The 22,007-nt window shown below is 61.6% G+C and overlaps 1 protein-coding gene across 22 annotated transcripts in view; it reads left to right on the plus strand.

Moving 5' to 3' along the window:
* The window catches only part of RBFOX3 (RNA binding fox-1 homolog 3), a 133,552-nt gene extending 112,089 nt beyond the window's left edge, over window positions 1-21,463 (plus strand). For 5 of the 22 annotated variants that reach the window (XM_072937005.1, XM_030287093.4, XM_072937004.1 and 2 more), the window contains 11 exons: window positions 12,983-13,234; window positions 13,769-13,906; window positions 14,310-14,363; window positions 14,866-14,958; window positions 15,908-15,968; window positions 16,216-16,269; window positions 16,921-17,053; window positions 17,600-17,639; window positions 18,196-18,257; window positions 18,546-18,624; window positions 19,423-20,207. In XM_072937005.1, coding sequence (XP_072793106.1) covers window positions 13,016-13,234; window positions 13,769-13,906; window positions 14,310-14,363; window positions 14,866-14,958; window positions 15,908-15,968; window positions 16,216-16,269; window positions 16,921-17,053; window positions 17,600-17,639; window positions 18,196-18,257; window positions 18,546-18,624; window positions 19,423-19,467 — 978 coding nt within the window. In that variant the 5' untranslated portion in view covers window positions 12,983-13,015 and the 3' untranslated portion in view covers window positions 19,468-20,207. Of the gene's footprint in view, window positions 1-1,237; window positions 1,575-12,982; window positions 13,235-13,768; window positions 13,907-14,309; window positions 14,364-14,865; window positions 14,959-15,907; window positions 15,969-16,215; window positions 16,270-16,920; window positions 17,054-17,599; window positions 17,640-18,195; window positions 18,258-18,545; window positions 18,625-19,422 lie in introns of all 22 variants that reach the window. The other 17 variants (XM_030287079.4, XM_072936996.1, XM_030287082.4 and 14 more) reach the window with 11 other exon arrangements.
* Window positions 21,464-22,007: the final 544 nt, after the last annotated feature.

Raw genomic sequence — 22,007 nt, forward strand, 5'->3', positions numbered from 1 at the left:
TCGTGTGCTGGAGGCTCCGGCAGAGACAGAGCATCAGCAGCTGCTGGCACAGCCCTGCCTTTGTGCATCACATTTGGCCAAGATGGAAACTGAGCCGAGCCCAGGTTTCGTTTCCTACATGCCCCAGCACAATGCCAGCCTGGCAGCCTGGGCACTGCCATGGCTCCGGAGCTGCAGCGAGGTGTGGGCACCAGGGAGGGACCCCGTGGCGGTGCCGGGGCTGCTGCGGGGCCCGGATGGGTGGCGGTGGGACGGGACCCGAGCGAACACACGCGGCTGTCCCTCGCGGGCACTGGCACGCAGGCTATTGCCATGGCAGCTGTGACAGCGGCCAGTGTGGTGGGGATGCGTCAGGGCTGCTGGCAGCGCCGCCGGGCCCTCGGAAACGCCAGAACACCTCCGGAGCTCTGCCGGGGCTGACCTCTGCCCGCCACTGGGCGCTTCTTGGGGCAGAGGGTCCCCATCGCTCTGGGGAGCGCAGGGAAGACAGTGCCAGTGGGCAGGACCCTCGTGTCACCCCAAGGGGCAGGGGTCCCCGCAGCCCTCCGTGCCTGGGAGACTGGCGGGCGGTTGGGGGGCTCAGAGGGCCCTGCTGGGGCTCCCACAGCTTGGCAGGGTTGAGCAGCGGTGCCCGGGGCATGCGGGCAGCAGTGAGGTGTGGCTGGTCCGGCAGGAAGGCTGCGGGGCCGTGCGGGCCGGCGGCTCCGGGAGGCGGAGCCGGGGCTGCTGCACGGCTCCCGGGCCCGGCAGCGGCGGCGTCTCGCAGCGAGAGCGTGGCGGTGCGCACGTGTGCGGCGGAGTGTGCACGGGGGAGTCCCCGGCAGCCCTGCCACCGCCGCTGCCCGCACGGCTTCCCGCGGCACCGCGCTGCAGCGCCGGAACTCCCGGTAAGAGCCTTCCTCCCCCGGGAGCCAGCGCCGGGAAGGCAGACGGCTCTGCCCGCCCGGCCCCATCCTGCCCCGATGCTTCCCCAGCGTGTGGCCGGGGTGGCGAGGGCGGCGGGGAAGCCATCTGCAAAGCGGCGGCGCTGGAGGGGTTAAGTGCGGGATCAGCTGTTCTCATGTCATTACGGATTCTCTTCATTTTATACAGAGCTCTGTTTGATGTCTGAATGCACAGGGGACTCCCCCTCCTCCTCCAACTCCCACCCCTTTTATTTCGCTCCCGAGCCCTCTCTCCTTCCTCCTCCCCTTCCTTTCTCTCCCGCTCCGCTCTGGCTCACGCACACCCTTTGCAGACCGTGCGCTCAGTGCCAGTGTCTAATGGCCCCGAAGTGAAGAGCCAAGCGCTGCTCCGGCGGCGGCGCGGCCGGCCTGCCGCAGATGAACCCTCCTAACTAGCGCCGAGGGGTCGGGAGGGACGGCGAGGAGGGGAGAGCCCGAGGGGCCAGCCGGGAAGACGAGGATAGCGGTGGATAGCAGTGTGCGGAAGAGGACGGACCCGCGAACAGCTCCACGGCTACCTGTCGACACATGCTGTGCTCCATGGCTAACTCGGGCTGCCTCCTTGTCTCCAACTCAGGCATGCTTCCTCACTCTCTCCCCTGTCCTCCAGCCTTCCTCTACCTCCAACAGGTAAGCCACCCTCTCCAGGGGATTTTTTTGCTTTCCGTGCTTTCCGGTTCGCACGTGTTTCTGGCTGGTTCCCTCTTGGCAGAGGGTAAGAGCTTGACAGCTTCCTGCCAGCCTCCCCACTCCAGCCCCACGGCAGTTCTGCCCGCTCGGCTTTTGGGGTTTGTGCGGGTTCCCCGCCGTGGTGGCAGGAGCACGGCCGGGGCAGAGGCGCGGGCAGTGCGGCAGGCAGAGCCGCCGGTGCGGGTCCAGCGCCTCCCCGCCTCGGCGCTGCTGCCGCTTGGCGATGATGGATGCTCGGGTGAAGGAACGAGGCTCCTGTGTGGCCTGAGCAGAAGGGAAGGTGATGAGCTCGTGCGTGCACACGTGTGTACACGTATGTGTGCGTGTGCTGACGCTGCGCTCGGGCGGGCGCGGGTCTGTCCCGCTGTCACTGGAAGGTGCTGCAGGGGGACTGGGGACACGTGGTGCCAGGCAGGTGCCGAGCTTGGGCAGCCCAGACGGAGCCTGCTGAGGTCAGTGTGGTCCTTCACCTGGGCCAAGGTTTTGCTGTCCCACAGAGCTACCCTGATTCCTGTGCTGGACCCTGAGTGCCGGGTTTCTGGGCCCATCATCCCAGGGGAAGCGCAGCTTGGGAGAGGCAGCATCTTCCTCAAATACCTCTGTGCTGCATCGGAAATCCCGTCTCCCAGCCAGGCAAACCGCTCCATTTGTGCTTTCAAGAGTTTAAAAATTCATGGCATCCTCCCTGCACTTGGCGTGGCCGGCGCGGTTCACCCAGCGGCGAGGCCAGGCACACAGGTGCCAACCCTCCACCCCAGTGAGAAGGGCTGGGGAGTGTTTGGTCCCTTGGGATGTCTGTGGCCGGTGTCCGAGTGGGGTCATGGCCAGAGTGTGGCCAGCAGTGGTGGGGATGGCGAGGCCCAGGTCGCTCTCCTGTGCTGGTGGTGGGCCGGGGAGGCTGGTGTGGCTGCACAAGCGTGAGCACGGGGTGTCCAGGGGCTGCGGCAGGGCTGCTGAGGCGGGCGCATGATTTATTGCACCCTCCTGCAGGCAGAGCCCGGGGACAGCCAGTGCTGGATTTCACTCTTCCCAAAACTGCACTGTGGTCCCTGTGGCTGCTGCACATCTGACACTGAGCAAAAACTGTCCCTGAACCCCCACCCGTGCAGGGATGGTTTCTGTTCCTGTGAAGTGTGCTTTGGACTGGCAGCCAGCGTAGGGCCCAGAGCCTGTCTTGCAGCATGGGAGATGTCCCTTTCCAGCTGGGACCCCCCTGTCCCTGGCCACATGAGGGGCTCAGCTGTTGTGTTCTCTTACCCTGTGGAGCACTCTGGTGTGGATTGGCCTGGGTCTGGCAGCACCGGCAGTGGCAGCACGGCCAGACGGATGCTGGCAGTGCTGGCAGGGCTGGGCAAAGTGGAGCTGCGGGTCCCTGGGAAGCAGCAACTTTCCTGGGTGTACGGCTCTGCACCCTGCACCCAGTTCCCCCTGCCTGGTTTGATTTGACCGTTGTGTTCTGCATCTCTTCCTCCCTGCTCTCCCAGAAGCCTCCTGCTCCTTGGCAGCAGCTCTGGACTTGCAAGCCAGGAGGAGGGTTTTATTACAGGATTTGGAGTTGGATTTTTACCCGGCTGATGAGCACAATGGAGGTAAAAATCTCCGTCCTCGTCCTGGGGTTTATCCTGTCCTGAGGTTCTGCACCCAGCACTTGGGGACAGGTGTTCCTGATGCCTGTCACAACAGGCGTCAGGGACAGGGACATCACTGGCGGCCAGAACGTGGGGCAGAGGCATGGGCCCTGCGCAGCTGATGGGCCCCTCAACGGGTGTGCCTGGCACCTGCTTTAGTTCTGAATTTGCACCGAGTTTTAGGCTGTCCACCTGTGCCACCCGCACCCTAGGAGCACACGGGGCAATGCTGCTTCTGCCTCTGCACACGTGCCCACCCCAGAGCTGGCTCTGGCCAGCTGGCCTGGCTCACCTCTGTGTAGCAGGGACATCTGAGAGGGTTCAACTCTCCCTGAGTTGGCTGTGCCATGGGGTCTGGGGGACTTGGTTGTGACCCCCTGGCTTACAGGTTCCTGTCCAAACCCTTTATGGGTTTGTAAGGAGGTGTACCATGATAAAGTGCCTGAGCCAGTGCCCAGGACTGAGTTTGCTGGGCTGGCCAGTCCGTCAAGAGCTGGGACATGCCTGGGTCTGCATGCAGTAACTGCCCTCGTCCCCTTCAGTTCACACAGTGCTCTCCCTACCAGGAGCCTGTGGCTGGGTTGGTTCCCGAGGATGCTGCTGATGTTCCATCGCTCCCAGCCCCAGCATTTTCAGCTGTACTGGGATTTGAAGGAATGACCAAGTAATGAAATTCTCAGCAAAACTTCAGTTCTTCCAGCACCAGGGATGGCTCAGCAGTGCCAGTGGATCTTCCAGGTGCTCTGGGTGCCTCTCAGCTCACTCTGCTCCACTTCTCCCATGTGGCCACCCTGGCCCGGCCGCAGGAGCCGTGGCCTGTGGCATTCCAGGTTGTGCAGCCACACTGTGCCCAGGAACTCCCCCTGGCACTGTCGTGCTCCAAGACCAGGACTTCTGGAGGGCTGGAGGGCAGGGGCCATGGGAGGGTGGGTGCATGTCTGCAGCAGAGCAGCCTGGGCCAGCAGGAATGCCCCCCATTTTTGGTGAGACTTGGCAGGGACATTTGGCTCTTGCTCAGTGAGGGTCTGGGTGTGGAAGGACTCTGGTGGCTTCGTTTTGTTAACAGAGGATTCAGTCACTGCTTGAAGCACATCTCTGATGTTGTGAGTGAGCAAGTGATGGCTGCAGGACAGGGCTCAGTGCTGACCCAGAGCAGACCTGGGCTCTGAGGCTCAGCATCAGTGCCGTACCCTGGCACCGCCCTGGTGCAGCCCCAGCCCCGTGCAGGTCTGACCCCAGCCCAGGCTGATGTACAGGTGTGCTGAAGCCCTGCAGTGCTGCCCCTGGGGTGCTCCTCACTGGGAACATCCCCGCTGCTCGCAGTCACACCACAGCACAGGAGACTTGGCTGAGCAGCGCCTAGCGCGCCGGGAAACAGCCTCTGCAAATCCTGCTTGGAAAATTCCTTTCCAAAAGGGCTGCTGCCAAGTTTAGCATGTTATATTTTTAGGGAGCAGGTCTATTCCAAGCGGTGTTGCCGTGTGTTGCAGCAGCGGGTTCGTTTCAAACCGGGTTTCTCCCCCTGCCCAGGCATCGCCCGGCTGCGGACCTGGCCCGGCAGCTCCCGGCTCTGGCCGTGCTGTGCCAGCTGCCCTGCTCCATAGGGACAGGCCTTAAAGCCCCAAAAACATGTTTCCTGGTTCAGTTCTTTTGTACTGAAAACACTGACATTCATTTTAGCTTTGCAAAGCTGCTTTTCCCACAATAGCTGTGATTTTGGCCCACACTGCCTGGCAATGCTCTTTTTATAGGTATATTCCTATTTTTATGCTATAGCGATGGGTGAATGAGTAGATTAAATTAGATTTAGTATCTGTCATTCTTTAAACCATCACATGCAGTTGGAGGGGGGAGTGTAACAAAGAAAAGCTAATTAGAAGAGTGGGTTCAGGCCACCTCCACCAGTTCCACCAGCTGCACCATCCCTGGCCCTGGGGCTGCCCCCACTCAGGGGCCACCCTCCACACAGGAAGATGCTTTTGAAACATAATTGTCTTTGCAGCCCCCAGGCCAGGCCAGGCCAGCTCCACGGTCTGCAGCCAGGGCTGGGCAGGGTGCTGGGTGCTGCAGCTGGGCACCCCAGGCACCACCAGGAGTTTCAGGGTCACTTGGCTGCCCAGCTGCTCTCCCCACAGGGATGAGGGCTCCTGTGTCTGTGGGACAGTGGGCTTCCATGGAGGGGCACCAAGGGGCACTGTAGCCCCCCCGGGAAGGGCGTTAGTCACTTCAGTGCCACTGGTTTTTGTAGGCAGGTGTGGGTCTGGGTGCTGGAAGGACGTAGGGAGCTGTGCCAGTGTTGGTAAGGCTGGGAAGGGTGTCTGGGCACAGGAGAACTAGATGTCCAAGGAGGAAGCTGGATCTTCCAGTGCTGGTGTGAGCCTAGCAGCGTGTTGTCAGCGGCTGTGCAGTCCTGGCTGTGCCATGGCTACTGACCCAGTGACATGCCATTGCCACTGAGCAGGCTGGGAGCTGTGGGTGCCAGCTGTGAGCTGCTGCAGGGTTCACCCCTCCACTGGCCATGGGCAGCCCTGGCAGGGCTTTAAGCTGCACCACCTCCCTTGGCATTCCAGGGGCCAGGAGGGAGCAGTGTGCCCCCTCACTGCCTGGAGCATCCCAGCAGGTGAAGAGTTTGTGGTGGCCCCCGCAGTGCTGTTGGCACTGCCTGCCAGGGGTTGGGTGCTGTTCCCAAATTCCATACAAACCCTGCTGTGCCTAGCCACGATCCACACCCAGGTTCTCACCACAGCCTTCAAACAGCTCCTGCGGAAAATCAAAACTGGGGAGAAAAGAGTGGGAGCAGGCGACAGTGGCAGCTTATTTGTGATCTGCATTGTGTGGGGAGCCCTTAATTAGAGGTAATTAGACTAATTAACTTGCAAATGAGAAACTCGTCTTTTTCTCCTTTTCTTTTACAAGAAAAAATAGAAAAGACGAACAACAAGATAAATATTGAGGCTAATTACATTGTACCTGCCACAGACCCCTCCAGCCTGGCGCTGTGTGCCAGCCCTGTTCGAGTGTCCTGCGGTGGCTGTCCCCACTCAGGGCTGGTCACACTGCCAGGCATGTCCCTGTGACCCCCGCTGGCAGAAAGGGACCACTGGGCACCCCCTGCGCACCCAGCAGGGACACGGTGTGTGTCCAGGAGCCGCTGGGGACAGTGGCCTCCATGGTATCAGCCATTGCCAGGACCCAGGGGCCAGGCCCTGGCAGTGGCCAGTGCCACAGAGGGCATGGCTCCAGCATCATACCTGGCACGCTCCCTGCCAAAGCCATCCCATCCCACCCCAGAGCAGAGCAGGGACGTCCCCTCTGTGACACCACCAGGTCCCCGGCTATTTTCCAGCCCTTCCCTCATGGCATCTCTGCTTTCCCCTCACTCTGTGCCGCACACCCCGGGAGTTTTGTTAGCACAGCCCGGTTCAAATGTCTGATTAGTCTTTAGGAGATCGAGGGGTCAATTTTCCACAGCTCCTTCCTCTCCATTTAACTAATTTAACTGCACGATTGTTACAAATTTCATTTTATTATAGCACTGCTTCTCAGTCCAATTGAATTACCAAAATCTCATTTTCTCAGAAGTGCTGAATATGTAATTAGAGGAAAAATTATGCTCCTGGCTGCCTATTAGAGAGGGCTGCGTGCAAGCACTGTCCAGGCACACACATGGGTCCGTGGTGCCACGAGTGCCCGCACCGTCTGGGCGAGCAAGTGCCACATGCAGCTGTGCCAGAGCCCCAGCACGGAGACAGTGGTGTGACAGGGACAGGGTCTGTGGGTGGGTGAGGGGCTCTGCGGGTGCAGGACCCAGGGTTCAGCTGGGTTCCTGGAGCCCTGTGAGCTGTGGGGACAGCGTTGGGGCTGGCAGTGGAGCTGGTGTGGGGCTTGTGGGAGGTATGAGGCCCGTGGACGTGGCCACCGATCCTACTGCTCGCAGGTCTGGAGCTGTCTGTGTGCAGCTGGGCTCTGGCAGCTCCACCTGAGCATTGTAGAGCCCCAGCCCTTTCCAGCAGGGGGAACACAGCAGCTGCTCCAGGCCCGCTGGAGCAGCAGACTGGTCACCCCTGAGCCATGCCATGTGTGGGTATCTGCATCTGACACGCTGCTGCCTGCAGAGCTCAGGAGGATGCTGGTGAGGATTCGGGTTATCTCCAGCCCACCCTTGGGCTCTGCAGCCTAGCTTGTACCTCGTGTGCCACCTGTCATGACCTTTTGGTGGCAATAGGGGACCAAACACTGCTAGGAATGCCAGCCAGCACTGCGTACACCAGGTGCCTGGAGGCAGAGCTGTGCCAGGGGTGCCACCAAGGACTCCTACAGGTGTGCCCTGGCACCGCTGGCAGTGCCGGGAGCTGCCCTGGGTGAGCCCGGGCCCCGGTGGCGATGTCGGGCTGTGTTCAGGGGGGAGCCAGAGGGCTGTGCATCCCGGAGCTCCGTTCCTCCCCCGCCGTGCCTGCTCCCGCCGTGTCCCCAGTCCCGCCCGGTGCAGCGGCACCGGTACACGGCGAGCCGGGAGCTGGCGGCCGTGCAGGCGGGGGTGGCCGGGAGCCCCCCCAAGCACCCCCGTCTCGCCTTGGTTACACAACATTATCATTTCATAATACTCTGAAATATACATGAAGTTGGCTGAATGCAGATGAAATTGCACCATTTACTTCATGAATATTTCATGAAGCCTCAGCTCCGAAGTTTCCAGCTGGCAGAGTCAGGAGCCGGGGCCGGACCGTGGCCCCTTCTGCCCGTGCCAGAGGTGACAGGGCCACACGTGCTGGTGTGTGCCCGGGCCAGCGTCCCCGCTCATCCCCGCTCCTGGAGTCACATCGCTCCGCTGTACTCCGCAGGGCAGAGGGGCAGCAGCGCCCCTGGCTCTGGGAGCTGGAGCCCAGGGGGGGCAAGGGCAGGAGCAGGGCAGGGGGATGCAGAGTGCCGGGACAGTGTGTTGCAGCCCAGAAAAATGGTGTTTCCCATGCCAACAGGCTGTTCTGCTTCCCCCGCTGCTCCTCCTCCTCCCGCTCAGGTCCTGCCTGCTCAGGTCCTGCCTGCTCACTAGAGCGCTCCTTTCCCAGCGCAGCGTCCTGGCAGATGCCATTACCGACCTCTCACCCCTCCCTGCACTCTGCTGATGAAGACATTCAGTGCAGCAGCTGCTGCTGCCGCTGGGCCCTGCAGCTCCCCGCTCCTTCCCTGCTTCCTCCCCAGCGTCCATCCCCATCGTGCCTCCCAGCTCTCTGTGGGATCGCTGTGGCCCCACTTCAGGGGCAAACAACGCACCACCGCCTCCTGATATCCCCATGGTGGGCAGGGCTGGTCCCTCCTGGGGCTCCCTGACCCCGCTGCCCGCAGCCAGGAGCTCTGTGCTGGTGCCTGCACAGCACTGGGCACTGCTTGGTATGGATGGCACAGCCTTTGGGGTAATGAAATATTTACAGGTCAGTGGTTTTGTGAGAAATGACAGGGATCAGTCCATTCCTTTTCAGGGAGTAATTTTCTTCCCCTTCATGGCCTCTGTTCCATGTTGACAGTCATTAGCATGAGCGAGGGCCGGGTCCAAGGGGGAACGCTGCGTCTGTCATGCAGATGAGTCGTGCTGGGCACGGTGGTGCCTGCATGGGCCCAGGATGCCTGGGGGCTACCTTGGGCCAGGCCACGACCCTTCTGCCTCCACTGGGGCATTTCTTGAATCTGTCTCTTCTGCTCAGCGCAGTGCCACATCGCCTTGCTAATGGGCAGTGGGCTAAGGGCAGATGGCCCCATCAGTCTCCCTGGCGGGCACAGTGGGTTCCCACAGGAGACGTTTGGAATTGCTGAGCACCCTTCCCTGTGCTCAGCGGTGACCTCATGATGTAGCAAGGGTGTGCCCTGGCATTAACAAACAGGTAGGAGCCATTCCAGGTCACAGCAAAGTGTTTTCTGCCTACCCTGCCCTGCCTGCACTCCTTGCTTGCCCTGCCTGCAGAATGTGCTTACTGAGGCTCTGCAGCTGGCAGGGGCACCTGGAGGGCTCTGCAGATGCTGTGGTGCTGTGGGCCCCTCTTTCCCCCTGCAGCAGGTGTCTGGTTCCCAGTGGGAGGAGCACGACAGCTGCAGGTACTGGGGACTGCTGTCAGGGTGGGGAGGTGTGATAGTGACAGGGCTGTCTTCCTTCTCCAGTTGCTCCAGCACTCCACACGTGGCTTCACCCAGCTGTGCATGCGCCGTGACCTAATAGTGCTGTGACCAAGCACGATCAGCTGTGACTGGGCAGTGCCATCACCACCAGGCAGTGCCATCCCTCACCAGGCAGTGCCGTGCCATCACCAGGCAGTGCCATGCCATGACCAGGCAGTGCCATCCCTCACCAGGCAGTGCCATCCATCACCAGGCAGTGCCGTGCTGTGACTGGGCAGTGCCATCCATCACCAGGCAGTGCCATCCATCACCAGGCAGTGCCATCCCTCACCAGGCAGTGCCATCACCACCAGGCAGTGCCATGCCATGACCAGGCAGTGCCATCCCTCACCAGGCAGTGCCGTGCTGTGACTGGGCAGTGCCATGCCATGACCAGGCTGTGTTGTGCTGTGCCACCCCTGCACCATCAGCACCGCGCAGTGCAGGCAGGGCACAGCCACAGACGGGGTTGCTGGTGGGCTCCTGGGCTGGAGGTGGGACTGGGGTCAGGCCAAGGCAGCAGGATGGCCATGAGGCTTGGAGGAAGCTGGCATGGCGGTGGCAGCTGCGGTGGCAGCAGGGGACGGGTGCTGATGAGCAGCCCATGACCCCAGGCCCTCGTGCGTGGCACCGTCACGCTGTGCAGGCAGGGCACAGCCACGGCCGAGCTTTGGGGGCCCTTTGGGAGTGCTTGTGGCTGGCAGCTGCTTCATCCCTAGTGCGGGGCTCTGCACTCAGGTGATTGCTCTGACCTGTCCTCTGCATCCGGGGGCTCCTGGCACGTTATTTTCTTAAAAAGGAACAAATGTGGGAAACGGCGTCATCAGCCCCGAGCTGACAGGCACAATCACCAAAATGCGGTGTCGGCAGGAACTGGCCCCACGCGCTAAATGACTTGAAAGGAAATGGCCTGGATTGTGCTGAGGAGGCAGAGCGTGGGGGGAAGAAGCAAGTGGAGCAAACAAAAAAACTTCATTAATTAAAGAAACTCATTAATGAGGGACATTTAATCAGCTAAAGATGATATCTACCCCTTGCCTGCTGCAGCAACCACTGTGCAGGACTGGTGGTGCAAGACTGAGCCGTGGGCAGGACAGAAGACACTGCACAGGGGACACCTGGCGGGGGACATGGGGCAGAGGACACCACAGGGGGGACGCTGCAAAGGGGAAACCACACAGGGGAACTTGGGCTCCCTGTCCCAACCTCTCCACTGCCATCCCTGGGGCACTGGTGTTTCAGCACAGGGTCGTGCCACAGTCCTGCAGGTCGGCAGCAGAGGTGCCAGGGTACTGCTCATGCCCCTCTTGCTGCCAGCTTTGCTCCAGGCTGAGGCACTGAACTGATCTGTCTCATTTTGAATGAGGCCAAGGGCTGTTAAGGACCAGAATTTATTTTATTGCAAGCGTCAGAAGCACCATGTGGGAGTGTCCCTGTGCCCCAGGAGGGCTGGGTGCTGGCAGAGCAAAGGGTGTCTATCAGAGCCCCTGTCCCTTGCACCCAGAGGCCAGCACTGTGCCGTGGGCTCCCTGCATGGCCAGGCACCCCGAGCTGGGGTTCTCTTGGGCTGCAGAGGTGGGTCCCCAGGGACCCCCTGGGTGCTCGGTGCTCAGTAAAGGGGCTCCAGCCACCTTCTGGGAGGAGCAGAGGGATGCTCACTGCTTGGGGCAGCATGGGGCGTGGAACTGAGTAGGGTGATGTCCACGGGCAGCACACAGCCAAACCTGTCAGCGTTCCCTTCCCCGTGGGACCCTCCCCTGCAGCAGCCCCAGCTGAGCAGCTCTGTCCCCAGTGGGGTGGCCAGGCCCTGGAAGTGGATGGGAGGAGCTGGAAGGCGTGGATCTGTGGATCTGTGGGTCTGCAGCATCGGCAGCTCCAGCACCATGAGCAGCAACCAGGGGAACCTAGTAGTCCCTGAATTAAATCCTGCCCAGGCTGACAGGCACTGCAACAGCTCGAATTAATAATTGATACAAACGTGGCTGTTGGGACAGGCTGGGAGGGCCCAAGACCTGGGCAGGTGGGGACAGTCCCTGCTGACATCCTGGGCCCTGCGTGCTGGTGGCTGATCCTGGCTGTAGTGACAGCAAGGGTGTATCCAGTGCAGAGCAGGCAGGAGGGAAGTGGGCTGCTCCTGGTTCTGCATGAGCAGGCAGGGAGAGACTGGCACAGGGCGCCAGGGATCAGGCAGGGATGGATGGGCACCAGGCACTGGGGAGGCAGGCGGGCGGTGGGAGTGACATGGTGACTGTCGGTGTGCGCCAGCTCCCTGGAGAAGAGTTGGGTGCCGAGACCCAGTGGGGCACAGGATGGAGCCCTCTGGCCTGCAGGTAGAATTGAACCTGGGGTGTGGGCAGGAGTGGTGTGGGCAGCTCCCGGCTGCCCGTCCGGGGCAGGGCCATGGATGGGCTGGGCTCCTGCCCTCCCAGCCCACGCAGGCAGGTGCATCGGGCTGGTGTGTCCGGAGCAGCTGAGTCAGCACGGGCAGGCGCTGCTGCTGCTGCTGCTGCTGCTGCTGCTGCTGCTGCTGCTGCTGCTGCTGCTGCCGATGACTTGCAGATCTGCAGCGGGTCTATTCCCGCTGGGTTTCCTTCCGTGTGTCCCCGGTGCGGCTCTGCTGCCGCCCTCACAGGCGCGACAGCCCTGTGGGCTGGGGATGACAGCTGCCAGTGCATCCCTCTGCCACCCCCACCCTCCCTCCCCAACATAAATCGGTGATACACACAGTTAAGGGGTTTGTCTCTGCGGGCTGAGCCACAGATGGATTTCACAGGCCAGAGGCTGCTGCAGCACGTGTGAAGCATCCAAGGGGCTGCAGGCGCTGCCCCCGTGGCCCTGGCTCTGCCTCTGGGGGCTGCAGCTGTGCAGCCGCAGGTGCAGCACACACCTGTGCGAGGGGGACAGCCCACGGGTGTGTGTGAAGATAGACAGTAGGTGGAGGGGTGGGTGTGCAGAGCAGGCGCTATCTGGGAGCCCCACGCTGCACTCCCAGCCCCTCACAAAGCCCAGCAGCCCTTGACCCTTGGTGTGCGTGCAGCTCACCCTGTTTGACCAAGGCAGCCAAGCCAGCTTCGTTAGAGCAAAGGGCCTAATTAAATATTTAGCAGTTAATTGATCCCTCTCTGGTGTTTGCCAAAGGGCCATCAGCATCCCTCCCTGACCTCCTCCCAGCCTGCCCAGCTGGTGCTGGTGCTGTGCAGCTCCCAGCATGATGCTGCTGACCGGGCACCGCTTTGCCCTGTGCTGGGCTCCAAACTGGGGCCTGCCCAGGTCTCCCTTCCCAAGGAGAGGGGCATGGCAGCTTCAGGAGTTAAACTGTACATGGAGACCTCTGTCCTACCCAAGCCCAGCACAATGGGCAGGCAGGGGATGGGAGTGGGAGAGGATGGGGCTCAGCTGCTGGCAACGTGACCCCAAAGCCACCACAGCACAGAGACAGCCCAGGTTTGAGGGAGACACCAAAGGCTGGGGTGTAGAGGGCTGGGTCTGGCTGTAGAGATGAGAACCCCATCCCGGGCAAGCAGCAGGCCAGGTGTGCCAGCAGCTGAGGGGACGGTGCCGCTCTCTTGGCAGGGTAACCAGGACGCCACGGCTCCGCCGGACGCGATGGCTCAGCCCTACCCCCCAGCCCAGTACCCCCCACCCCCCCAGAACGGGATCCCCGCAGAGTACGCGCCGCCACACCCCCACCCCACGCAGGACTACTCGGGGCAGAGCACGGTACCGGAGCACGCCATGACCCTCTACACACCAGCACAGAGCCACCCCGAGCAGCCGGGCACCGAGGCCAGCACACAGTCCATAGCAGGGACACAGACGGTACCGGTAAGGCGGCGCCTCGGGGCAGTGCCAGAGGCACGGGGGTGCTGGGGCAGCCCTGCTGCGGGGGTCCAGGGCAGCGCCAGAGCTGCTCGAGGGGTCCTGGGGCAGTGGTGATGCTTGGCCAAAGTCCCACAGGGTACCAGGCTGGGTGTTCCTGCCATCGCTCCCCCTCACAGCCCCCCATCATTTCTCATCACTCATCATCCACTTGCTTGGCTCTGCTCTACAAGACCGTGACAATTACACCACTGGAATGCAGCACCAGGAAGGTGCTGAGCTCTGCACTTTCCAGTCCTTCCATATGGTCCTGAGTGCAGCATCTCCACCCCCACCCCGAGCATCCCCATAGCCCCACCAGCATCGCCCTGGCTCACCAGGACAGAGGGCCACCCATGGGGTACTGCCCAGAACCTGGGGACCACAGGGTCCAGGGTGTCCCTGGGGGCAGACAGGGCCAAACACTGGGCAGGGGCACATTCCCACCGGGGACAGGGGGCTGGCATGGTCAGGGGCTGATGGCAGTGCTGCCTCCCCCAGCAGACAGACGAGGCGGCACAGACAGACAGCCAGCAGCTACACTCCTCAGACAACACAGACAAGCAACAGCCCAAGAGGTTACACGTCTCCAACATTCCCTTTCGATTCCGGGACCCCGACCTGCGGCAAATGTTTGGGGTGAGTACAGCTCCATCCACCCATCACATCCCTGCTCCCTGCTCAGTGCTGCCCTGTGGCACCATCGGGACCTCAGCACTGTCACCTCCCAAGGGACATCCTGCCCAGCCCCTGTGCATGGAGCAGGGAGTGACACAGAGCCCTCGTCCCCCTCCACTGTTTGCTTTCCAGCCCTTATTAGGACTCAGAGTAGTGTTAGTTAATGAAATTTTGGATGACACTCCCAAGTCCTGTCAGCCATGGGAGGGACAAGGGCTTTCCCTTGCATGACCCTGGGAGTCCCCAGGTCTGGGCCCCAAGGCAGCCCTCTGCCCATCCCTGGCACAGAACCCCATGCCAGCAGCTCTGGGTGCAAGGCCAAGGGCTTTGCAGGCACTGACCCCTCTGTTCTCTCCACTTGCAGCAATTCGGGAAAATTCTGGATGTGGAGATCATTTTCAATGAGCGGGGCTCCAAGGTGGGTGATGCCCATGGCCAGCACCATACAGCGAGTCCTGGGGAGGGTGTCAGTGGAGCCAGGTTGCCCAGCAGTACTGTAACCTGCTCTCCCCTCCTCTCCTGTCCCATGGGACCCTGGCATGCAGTGCCCCGTCGGAGCAGCCCTGGCGCCAACTCGGGAGGTCGTGCAGGTCCCTGCACCCGGCACTGGAGGGAGGAGGGCTTTCTGTGTCCCACCACAGGCAGCTCGTGTCCCTCTGTGTCTGGATGTCTCTGTTGTATCTTCCCCACTTTCTGTGCCCCTCTCCCAGACTCTTCTCCCAGCTCGTGGGCGATTTTGGGGCCTCAGCCGGGACTCCCGGCCCCTGTGGGGACCCCAGTCTGGGCTCTTCATCTCTGCACTGTGGCAGCCTTACCTCCTGTGCCAGCTCTCCTGATTCACCCCCTCTCTCTCTCTGTCCCCACACCCTCTCTCTGTCTCTCTCTGTCTCTTTCTTTCTCCTTTTCTCCTCTGCTCACAGGGTTTTGGGTTTGTAACTTTTGAAACTAGCACAGATGCCGACCGGGCACGGGAGAAGCTGAATGGCACCATCGTAGAGGGCCGGAAGATTGAGGTGCTCAGATAAGTGTGCTAGTGCCGTGCCATGCCTGTGTGTGTGTGTCCCCCGCCTGGGTTATGGGATGCCTGGGGGCAGCTCCGGGTCCCAGGTACCCTGGGGAGCTGTGCCCGGCGCGTGCATGTGTCCCTGAATGTGGCACGGGAGCATGTGTGTCGGCTGCGGGAAGGTCGTCGCTTGGCACAAGGAGTGTCTGGCCCAGAGGAACCTCCCGGGTGCACGGAGAGCCAGGGTGTCAGCTGGGGCTGCATTCTGCCTGGTACAGACAAGTCTGGCAGGCCCCCGTGCCCACAGCAGCCACCCCAAGCTCTGCGGGGAGCTTTGGGGCTCTGCCCCGCATGCCAGCCCCCCTGCTCTGTGCTGGGAGGGAGATCCACCCGCAGCTCCACACCTGCAGTGCCAGCAGCTGCCCAGCCCCAGAAGCTTGATTTCTCCAAGCTTAGCACGGGGATCAGGCTCTGCCCATTTGCCAGCAGCTCCCTGGTGGTGGCTGGCGAGTGGTGGGAAGCAGGGTGGCACATGGCAGAGGGAGTGGGACAAAATGTCCTCAGCAGTGCTGATGGCAGAGAGGGAGCCTGGCAGGGCATGGCAATGTCCCATGGACAAGGAAAACATCATCCAACAAAATTGGGCAGGAGCTCACAGGCAGCATGTTGGGGCTCGGCCTGAGCATGGTACCACAGCTCTCGGGGCACCAGCCAGCAGCCTGAGCCATGCTCACAGCTGGAGCATGGAGGCCTGGGCTGGCTGGAGGCACGGGCAGGGCTGTGTACAACGGGGTGCTGCAGGCACAGCCTTGTCTCGTGTCTCTGGTGCAGCCGGAATCCTTTGCTCCGGCATCCGAAGCAGCAGCAGCAGGCGCTGGGCGCAGCCGAGCGGGCCCTGGACCACAGCCTCGCCAGCTCCACATCCTTCAGGCACTGAGCCCCCGTCCCTCTCTCTCCAGGTGAACAACGCCACAGCCCGTGTCATGACGAACAAGAAGGTGGCCAACCCCTACACCAACGGTAAGGGCCAGCATCCAGAGAGCAGGGGCTGCAGCAGGCAGGGGCACCGCCAGGCACCAGCACTGTCTGGCTGCTGTGGAGCTCTGGCAGTGAATGCCCTCCACACCTGCAGGCAAATGGGAGAGCAACTGCTCCTGCCCAGTGCAGGAGTGCAGCCCCCATGCCCTCCTCCTGCCTGGGATGGGGCTGTTGCCCCTCAGAGCACCACGGAAAGTGCCCTGTCCTCACCAGCTCTCTCTGCCCACAGGCTGGAAGCTGAACCCAGTGGTGGGAGCAGTCTATGGCCCCGAGTTCTACGCAGGTAACTTTGGGCTGCAGCAGTACCTGCTGTGGGTTTCCCCCAAATGTCAGCTCTGCCCTGTGTCTGCTGCTGCTCTGTGCAGTGAGCAGCCCCAGGCACTTCAGCCTTCACACCTCCTATCCTATCCTATCCTATCCTATCCTATCCTATCCTATCCTATCCTATCCTATCCTATCCTATCCTATCCTATCCTATCCTATCCTATCCTATCCTATCCTATCCTATCCTATCCTATCCTATCCTATCCCTATCCCATCCTATCCCATCCCATCCCATCCCATCCCATCCCATCCCATCCCATCCCATCCCATCCCATCCCATCCCATCCCATCCCATCCCATCCCATCCCATCCCATCCCATCCCATCCCATCCCATCCCATCCCATCCCATCCCATCCCATCCCATCCCATCCCATCCCATCCCATCCCATCCCATCCCATCCCATCCCATCCCATCCCATCCCATCCCATCCCATCCCATCCCATCCCATCCCATCCCATCCCATCCCATCCCATCCCCTTGCCCAGCATCCCCAAGGGGCCATGTCCCTGCCAGGCTGAGGGTAGAGGGGTGGGCTGTGCCTCAGATGCCCCCTGGGGGCTGTGTAGCCCTGCTGTGGAAAGCCCACAGGTGTCCCCTGCCTCTTGCAGTAACGGGGTTCCCGTACCCCGCCACAGGAACGGCCGTGGCCTACCGAGGGGCGCACCTACGGGGCCGAGGCCGCGCCGTCTACAACACCTTTCGGGCTGCGCCGCCGCCGCCGCCCATCCCCACCTACGGCGCGTGAGTACCAGGAGGGCTGCCGGGCGTGGGGCATGGGCTGCCACACCGCTCCGGGTCTGCCCTGGCATCCTCGGGCTCTGCATGTCAGGAACGGGCTGCAGCTCCTGCAGCACCTCCCTGCTCACAGGCTCTGTCCCAGCCCCACTCTGCTGCCCTCAGGTGACCCACACACTCACCAGCCTCCTGCCCACCAAGGCACAAGATGTTATTCCAGCCAGGATGGTTGGTTTAATGGAAACTCTCTCCCAGCACGTGTGGCTGGGATGGTGTTGGTCACATACAGCCATGGCCATCTGTGGCTGCTTGGTTGCTCCCAGCAGAAATCCTGCCCTGGGATCCTCCTCTGGCATGCCCTGTCCTTGGCTGTGCCTTCTGCATGTGCCCAAGTCCCTGCCAGAATCCCAGCCCAGACTGCCTTTGGGACCTGGACAGCCACTCCTTGCCATGAGCCATGGGGCTGAGGCAGCTTCCTCATCCTCTGCCCTCACCCTGCTCCCCTCGTCCAGGGGCACCTGCTGGGCTCTGATGCCTCTGCCTCATTTCCAGGGTCGTCTACCAGGATGGGTTCTACGGAGCTGAGATCTACGTAAGTGGCACTGTGCCCAGGGCTGGGCTGTGACTGGGACCCCATACCAGCACAGGGGGCAAGCAGTTTCACACAGGTCTCTGGTGGGCTCTGCCCCCCTCAACCCCTTCCCCTGGGCAGCAGCAAGAGCAGGAACACAGCACACCTTCTCCAGAGCAGTCTGGTTGGCACCCACCACACAAGACCCTGTGCCCAGTCCTGTGCCCCTGGTACCACACAGGATTTACAGCCTCGGTTCCTTACACCCGTGTTTAACCTCCATGTCTGAGGAGCCAGCGGCGATATCTCAGGAGGGCACTGAAGGATTTATCTAACGTGACACCTTATTAAAGTGAGCAGGGAGGTGACAGTCTCTTCTCTGGAAATTTAATTTTTTAAGGTTAATGTTTGTGAAAGCCCCTGGGGAATGGTAATGAGGCTGATCCGTGCCCAGTGGCACTGGCACCAGCCCGCTGTGGGCCCCACACCTTTCCGTGCAGTGTGATGGGGCACTCAGCTGCCCCAGCCCCACGCCCCCAGTGGGTGCAGCCCCTTGACCAGTCTCTCCTCCCTGCAGGGGGGCTATGCTGCCTACAGGTATGCCCAGCCCGCAGCAGCAGCAGCCGCGTACAGCGACAGGTAAGCACCGGGCATCGCGCCGGGGGAGCCCCGTGTCACCCTGCACAGCCCCCTCTGACACCCCAGATTTTGAGTGCTGTGGGACAGGACAGAGTCAGGCATGGGGAGGGAGTCCTGCAAACAGGGACCCCTTGCTCCCCTCGGGGCTAGGCTGGAAAGGGTTGGCACCACTGCAGGGGGAACAGGGATAGCCCAGGGGACTCCCGGGTGCAGCTGGGAGGGAGGGAGGGCTCTGAGGGGAGACAGGACCCAGGTGTTGTCACTAACACCTGCCGCCTTTGCTCCTAGCTACGGCAGAGTGTACGCAGCGGCAGACCCCTACCACCACACCATCGGCCCCGCCGCCACCTACAGCATTGGCACCATGGTAAGAGCAGCCCTCGGCCTTCCTCTGCTTCCCGGGGGGCTGCAGACAACCCAGGGAGGGTCTGGCACAGCGGCCGTGGGCCTGTGGGACACAGGGCAGGTGCGGGGCTGTGGGAGGGGAGTGGGAATGGTGCAGCCCCTGCCTGGCTCTGTCTGCAGGAGAGGAAACCCCCCACCCCGCACCCTACCCCGCCTTCCCCTCACACCCCGCACAGTCCTGCCCACACACACCACTTCCCACGGGCCTGGCTGTCCCCCACCGGCTGCCTGGTCAGGCTCCAGGACCCCTCTCTCATCCCAGTGCACGACAGTGTCCCCAGCCACACACAGGGCACTGCAGCCCCTCACGTGCCACAGCTCTTGGCCAGCTCTGACAGCATCAAAGATGAAAAACTGTACTCACGGCTGGGATCGCAAAGCCAACCTGCCTTTTTCTGCCTTTTTTGACTCCCTGGGGAGCTGCTAGTGAGGGGGTCACGGGCACTACATCCCTAGGGGTTTTCAGCTCAGTGCCACAGCAGGGATGGGGGCAGCTCCTTGGCAGGCATGGCACAGCAGTGCCACACTGGAGGCATATGGCAGCCCCTGCCCCCAGGAGAGTGCCCATGGCCACCACAGAGTCTGGACACCACTGGGCACCCTGGCCCTGCCTGCCCCTCACATCCCAAGGACAACAGCAATTTGGTGTCATTTGAAAGAGGAGAAAAAAAAAAACAAAAAAGAAGAGAAAAAAGGGAAGATCTAGACTTTGGCTATCTCTGAATACTGATTGGCTTTTTTTTCATCTTTGATGTTGCAGGCTAGTCTATACCGAGGAGGGTACAGCCGCTTCACTCCCTACTAGCAAGACAGACCCAGCCCCCCCACCACTGCCCCCGATGCTCTCTAGCACCAAACCAAACCAGGCAGACAGAGCCGAGGCCGAGCCTGTGGAGGAGCCGTGGGTGCTGCCCAGGTGGCCGGGCTCTGTGGGGCCACAGCACCCCACACCCATAGGGTTACCTCAGCCGCTCCGTCCTGCCGCCTGCCCGCCTCTCCTGCACCATCCGCCCACCCCGGGGACCATGGGCAGCGGGGCCAGCCCTGAGCCCCAGCAGCGCCCTGTTCCCAGAGCCAGGCTGTGGGGTCCCCCCCACCCTGGCTGGGGTGCAGAGTGCTCATCCCCCTGCCAGGCAGGCAGGGCTGCTCAGCCTGCAGGGATGCTCACTCCACAGGCACTGGGGCTCAGGATCACAGCAGCCCCCCAAGCAGCCCCTCTGCCCCCATAGGAGAGAGAGGAGCCAGCTGGGGTTGCTGCCAGCTGTGGGGCCTGACGAGGCTGGGGTGGGTTCGGGATCCTGGGGCGGGGTGCTCTGCGGAGCCGGGTGTGATGGGCTGGGCTGGGCTGGGCAGGAGCCCTGCTCTGCCAAGCTGGGTGTGATGGGCTGGGCTGGTGCCTGCGTGCCCCCGGCCAGCAGCTCAGCCTGAACGCTCCATCGAAAGACCTGCCTCTCTTGTTTCTGTTGTAGTGAACCCGTGGCTGTTTCCTTCTGGGACCAGGAAGGGCAAAAATATCCACACACACACAAAAAAAAAACAAAAGAACCCCAAAATATAAAAATTAAAAGCAAAGCAACAAAAAAAAAAAAAAAGAAAAAAAAAGAAAAAAAAGAAAAACCAAACGAAAAAAAGAGAAACCAAGCCAAACGGCAGCAGCCAAGTGAGTCCCAGCTGTCCACACACACCGAGTGAGCGAGTCCCAGAGGAGCCGCGGCAAGCACCGGCGGTCGGATGCGCCGGAGGGACCCCCAGCGCCCCGGCCCCGCAGCCCAGCAGGGAGGGAGCCGGTGCAGGCAGGCGTGAGGGTCCGCGGGGGTCCGTGGGGTCCTCCCCCGCCCAGGTGCAGGGCCTGGGCGCCACGTCTTCCTTTCCCTGGTGCAGCAGCGCTGGGGGTGCCGGCAGAGCGCTGCGCCCTGCCCGGCTCGTGGGACCGGGTGACGGGGTGGGGACCTGGCTTGGTGCCACCCGAGCCCCAGCGCTGGTGGCCATCAGCGTGTCAAGCGTGTAAGGCCTCAGCTCCAGCGCGGAACTGGGGCAGCGGCACAGATGCGGTGCTGAGGTATTGCAGGGGATGACCCTCTGCCTTTTAAAGGGAATTTTTGTTAAGAGGAGCTTGCAACTCGCTTGTGACCCCTTCCCCTTCTTCCTCCCTCCTTCCCTGACACCTGCGCTCCCACCCTGCCTGGACCAGCCCTGACCAAAGCTGGGCCAGGCGCTGCCCCAGTCCCACTCCCGCTCGCTCTGCGGCACGGGACACGCTCGTGGCCACCCGTCCCTGCCTGAGGCAGCGGGATGCCCCCAGCCCTGGGTGCGGGGTCTCGGCCTCTGCATCACCCACAAGGGATCCACCCAAGCTACGAGGCTGGGCTGCAGCTATAGGCACACTGGATGCGGTGTCCAGTGGCACAGGGCACTGTGGATGGCACAGGGCACTGTGGAACCCATCCCAGGGTGCAGCGCCGTCCCATGCCCTTCTGGCTCTGCCACTCCTCAAACCTCACTTTCTAGTCTGCAGATGCCCCCGACGCCCCAGCGATGAGCTCCCCGTTTTCTATTCCCAGTGTACATAGCCCCAGCCCTGCTCCCCTGTACAAAGCTCCGTCCATCGCTGTACTGGCTTCTCCCTTACAGCACCCCTGCGCCGCCCCAGCGTGTGGGCTGGCACTGGCCCATCCTGTATGCTTAAAAGTGTGACCATTCTAATAAACAGTATTATTATTATTATTATTATTATTATTATTATTATTATTATTACAAGGATTATTATTATTGAAATTATTAATAAAGATTTCTTTCTTCAACCAGGGCGACTCAGGTTTTGACTGGTTGCGTGGGGCCATTGCTGCTACAGTGGATCTGGCTGGGCAGGGGGCCACAGCCTGTGGGCAAGTGGGGAACCCTTGGGGTTCCCAGCCTCGCCATGGTGAGGGAGCAGGGTGCTGCATGAAGACCCCTCTCCTGGCTGGGCCTAGCCCTTCATTCTTCAAGCCATCAGGTAATGCATTCCTGAGTGCGTTCCCCACCTCAAGAGCAGCAGCTCCACTGCTGGCATTGGTGTCCCTGGCAGAGCCTGCATTGTCTGGGGACAGGGCTTGGGACCCCACTGAAGGAGTGCTCGACTGCTTCTGCCTGCTAATTGCTTGCTCACCAGACTGTGAGAAAATAATTGCTGCTATAAATTTTCTCTCCTCCTCACAAGATGCTCAGGGGAGGCAGCATAGGCTGGTGGCACTGGGCTGGGTCCACGTTAATGAGCACAGCAGCCACCCAGGCTGGGCTGCTCCTCGGGGCTGCTGCAGAGCCCGTGCTGGCATCTCCCCACCAGGCTGAGCCCTGAGGGGGCTG

The sequence above is a fragment of the Taeniopygia guttata genome, chromosome 18 (assembly GCF_048771995.1).
Source record: "Taeniopygia guttata chromosome 18, bTaeGut7.mat, whole genome shotgun sequence".
In the NCBI taxonomy this organism is placed as follows: Eukaryota; Metazoa; Chordata; class Aves; order Passeriformes; family Estrildidae; genus Taeniopygia; species Taeniopygia guttata.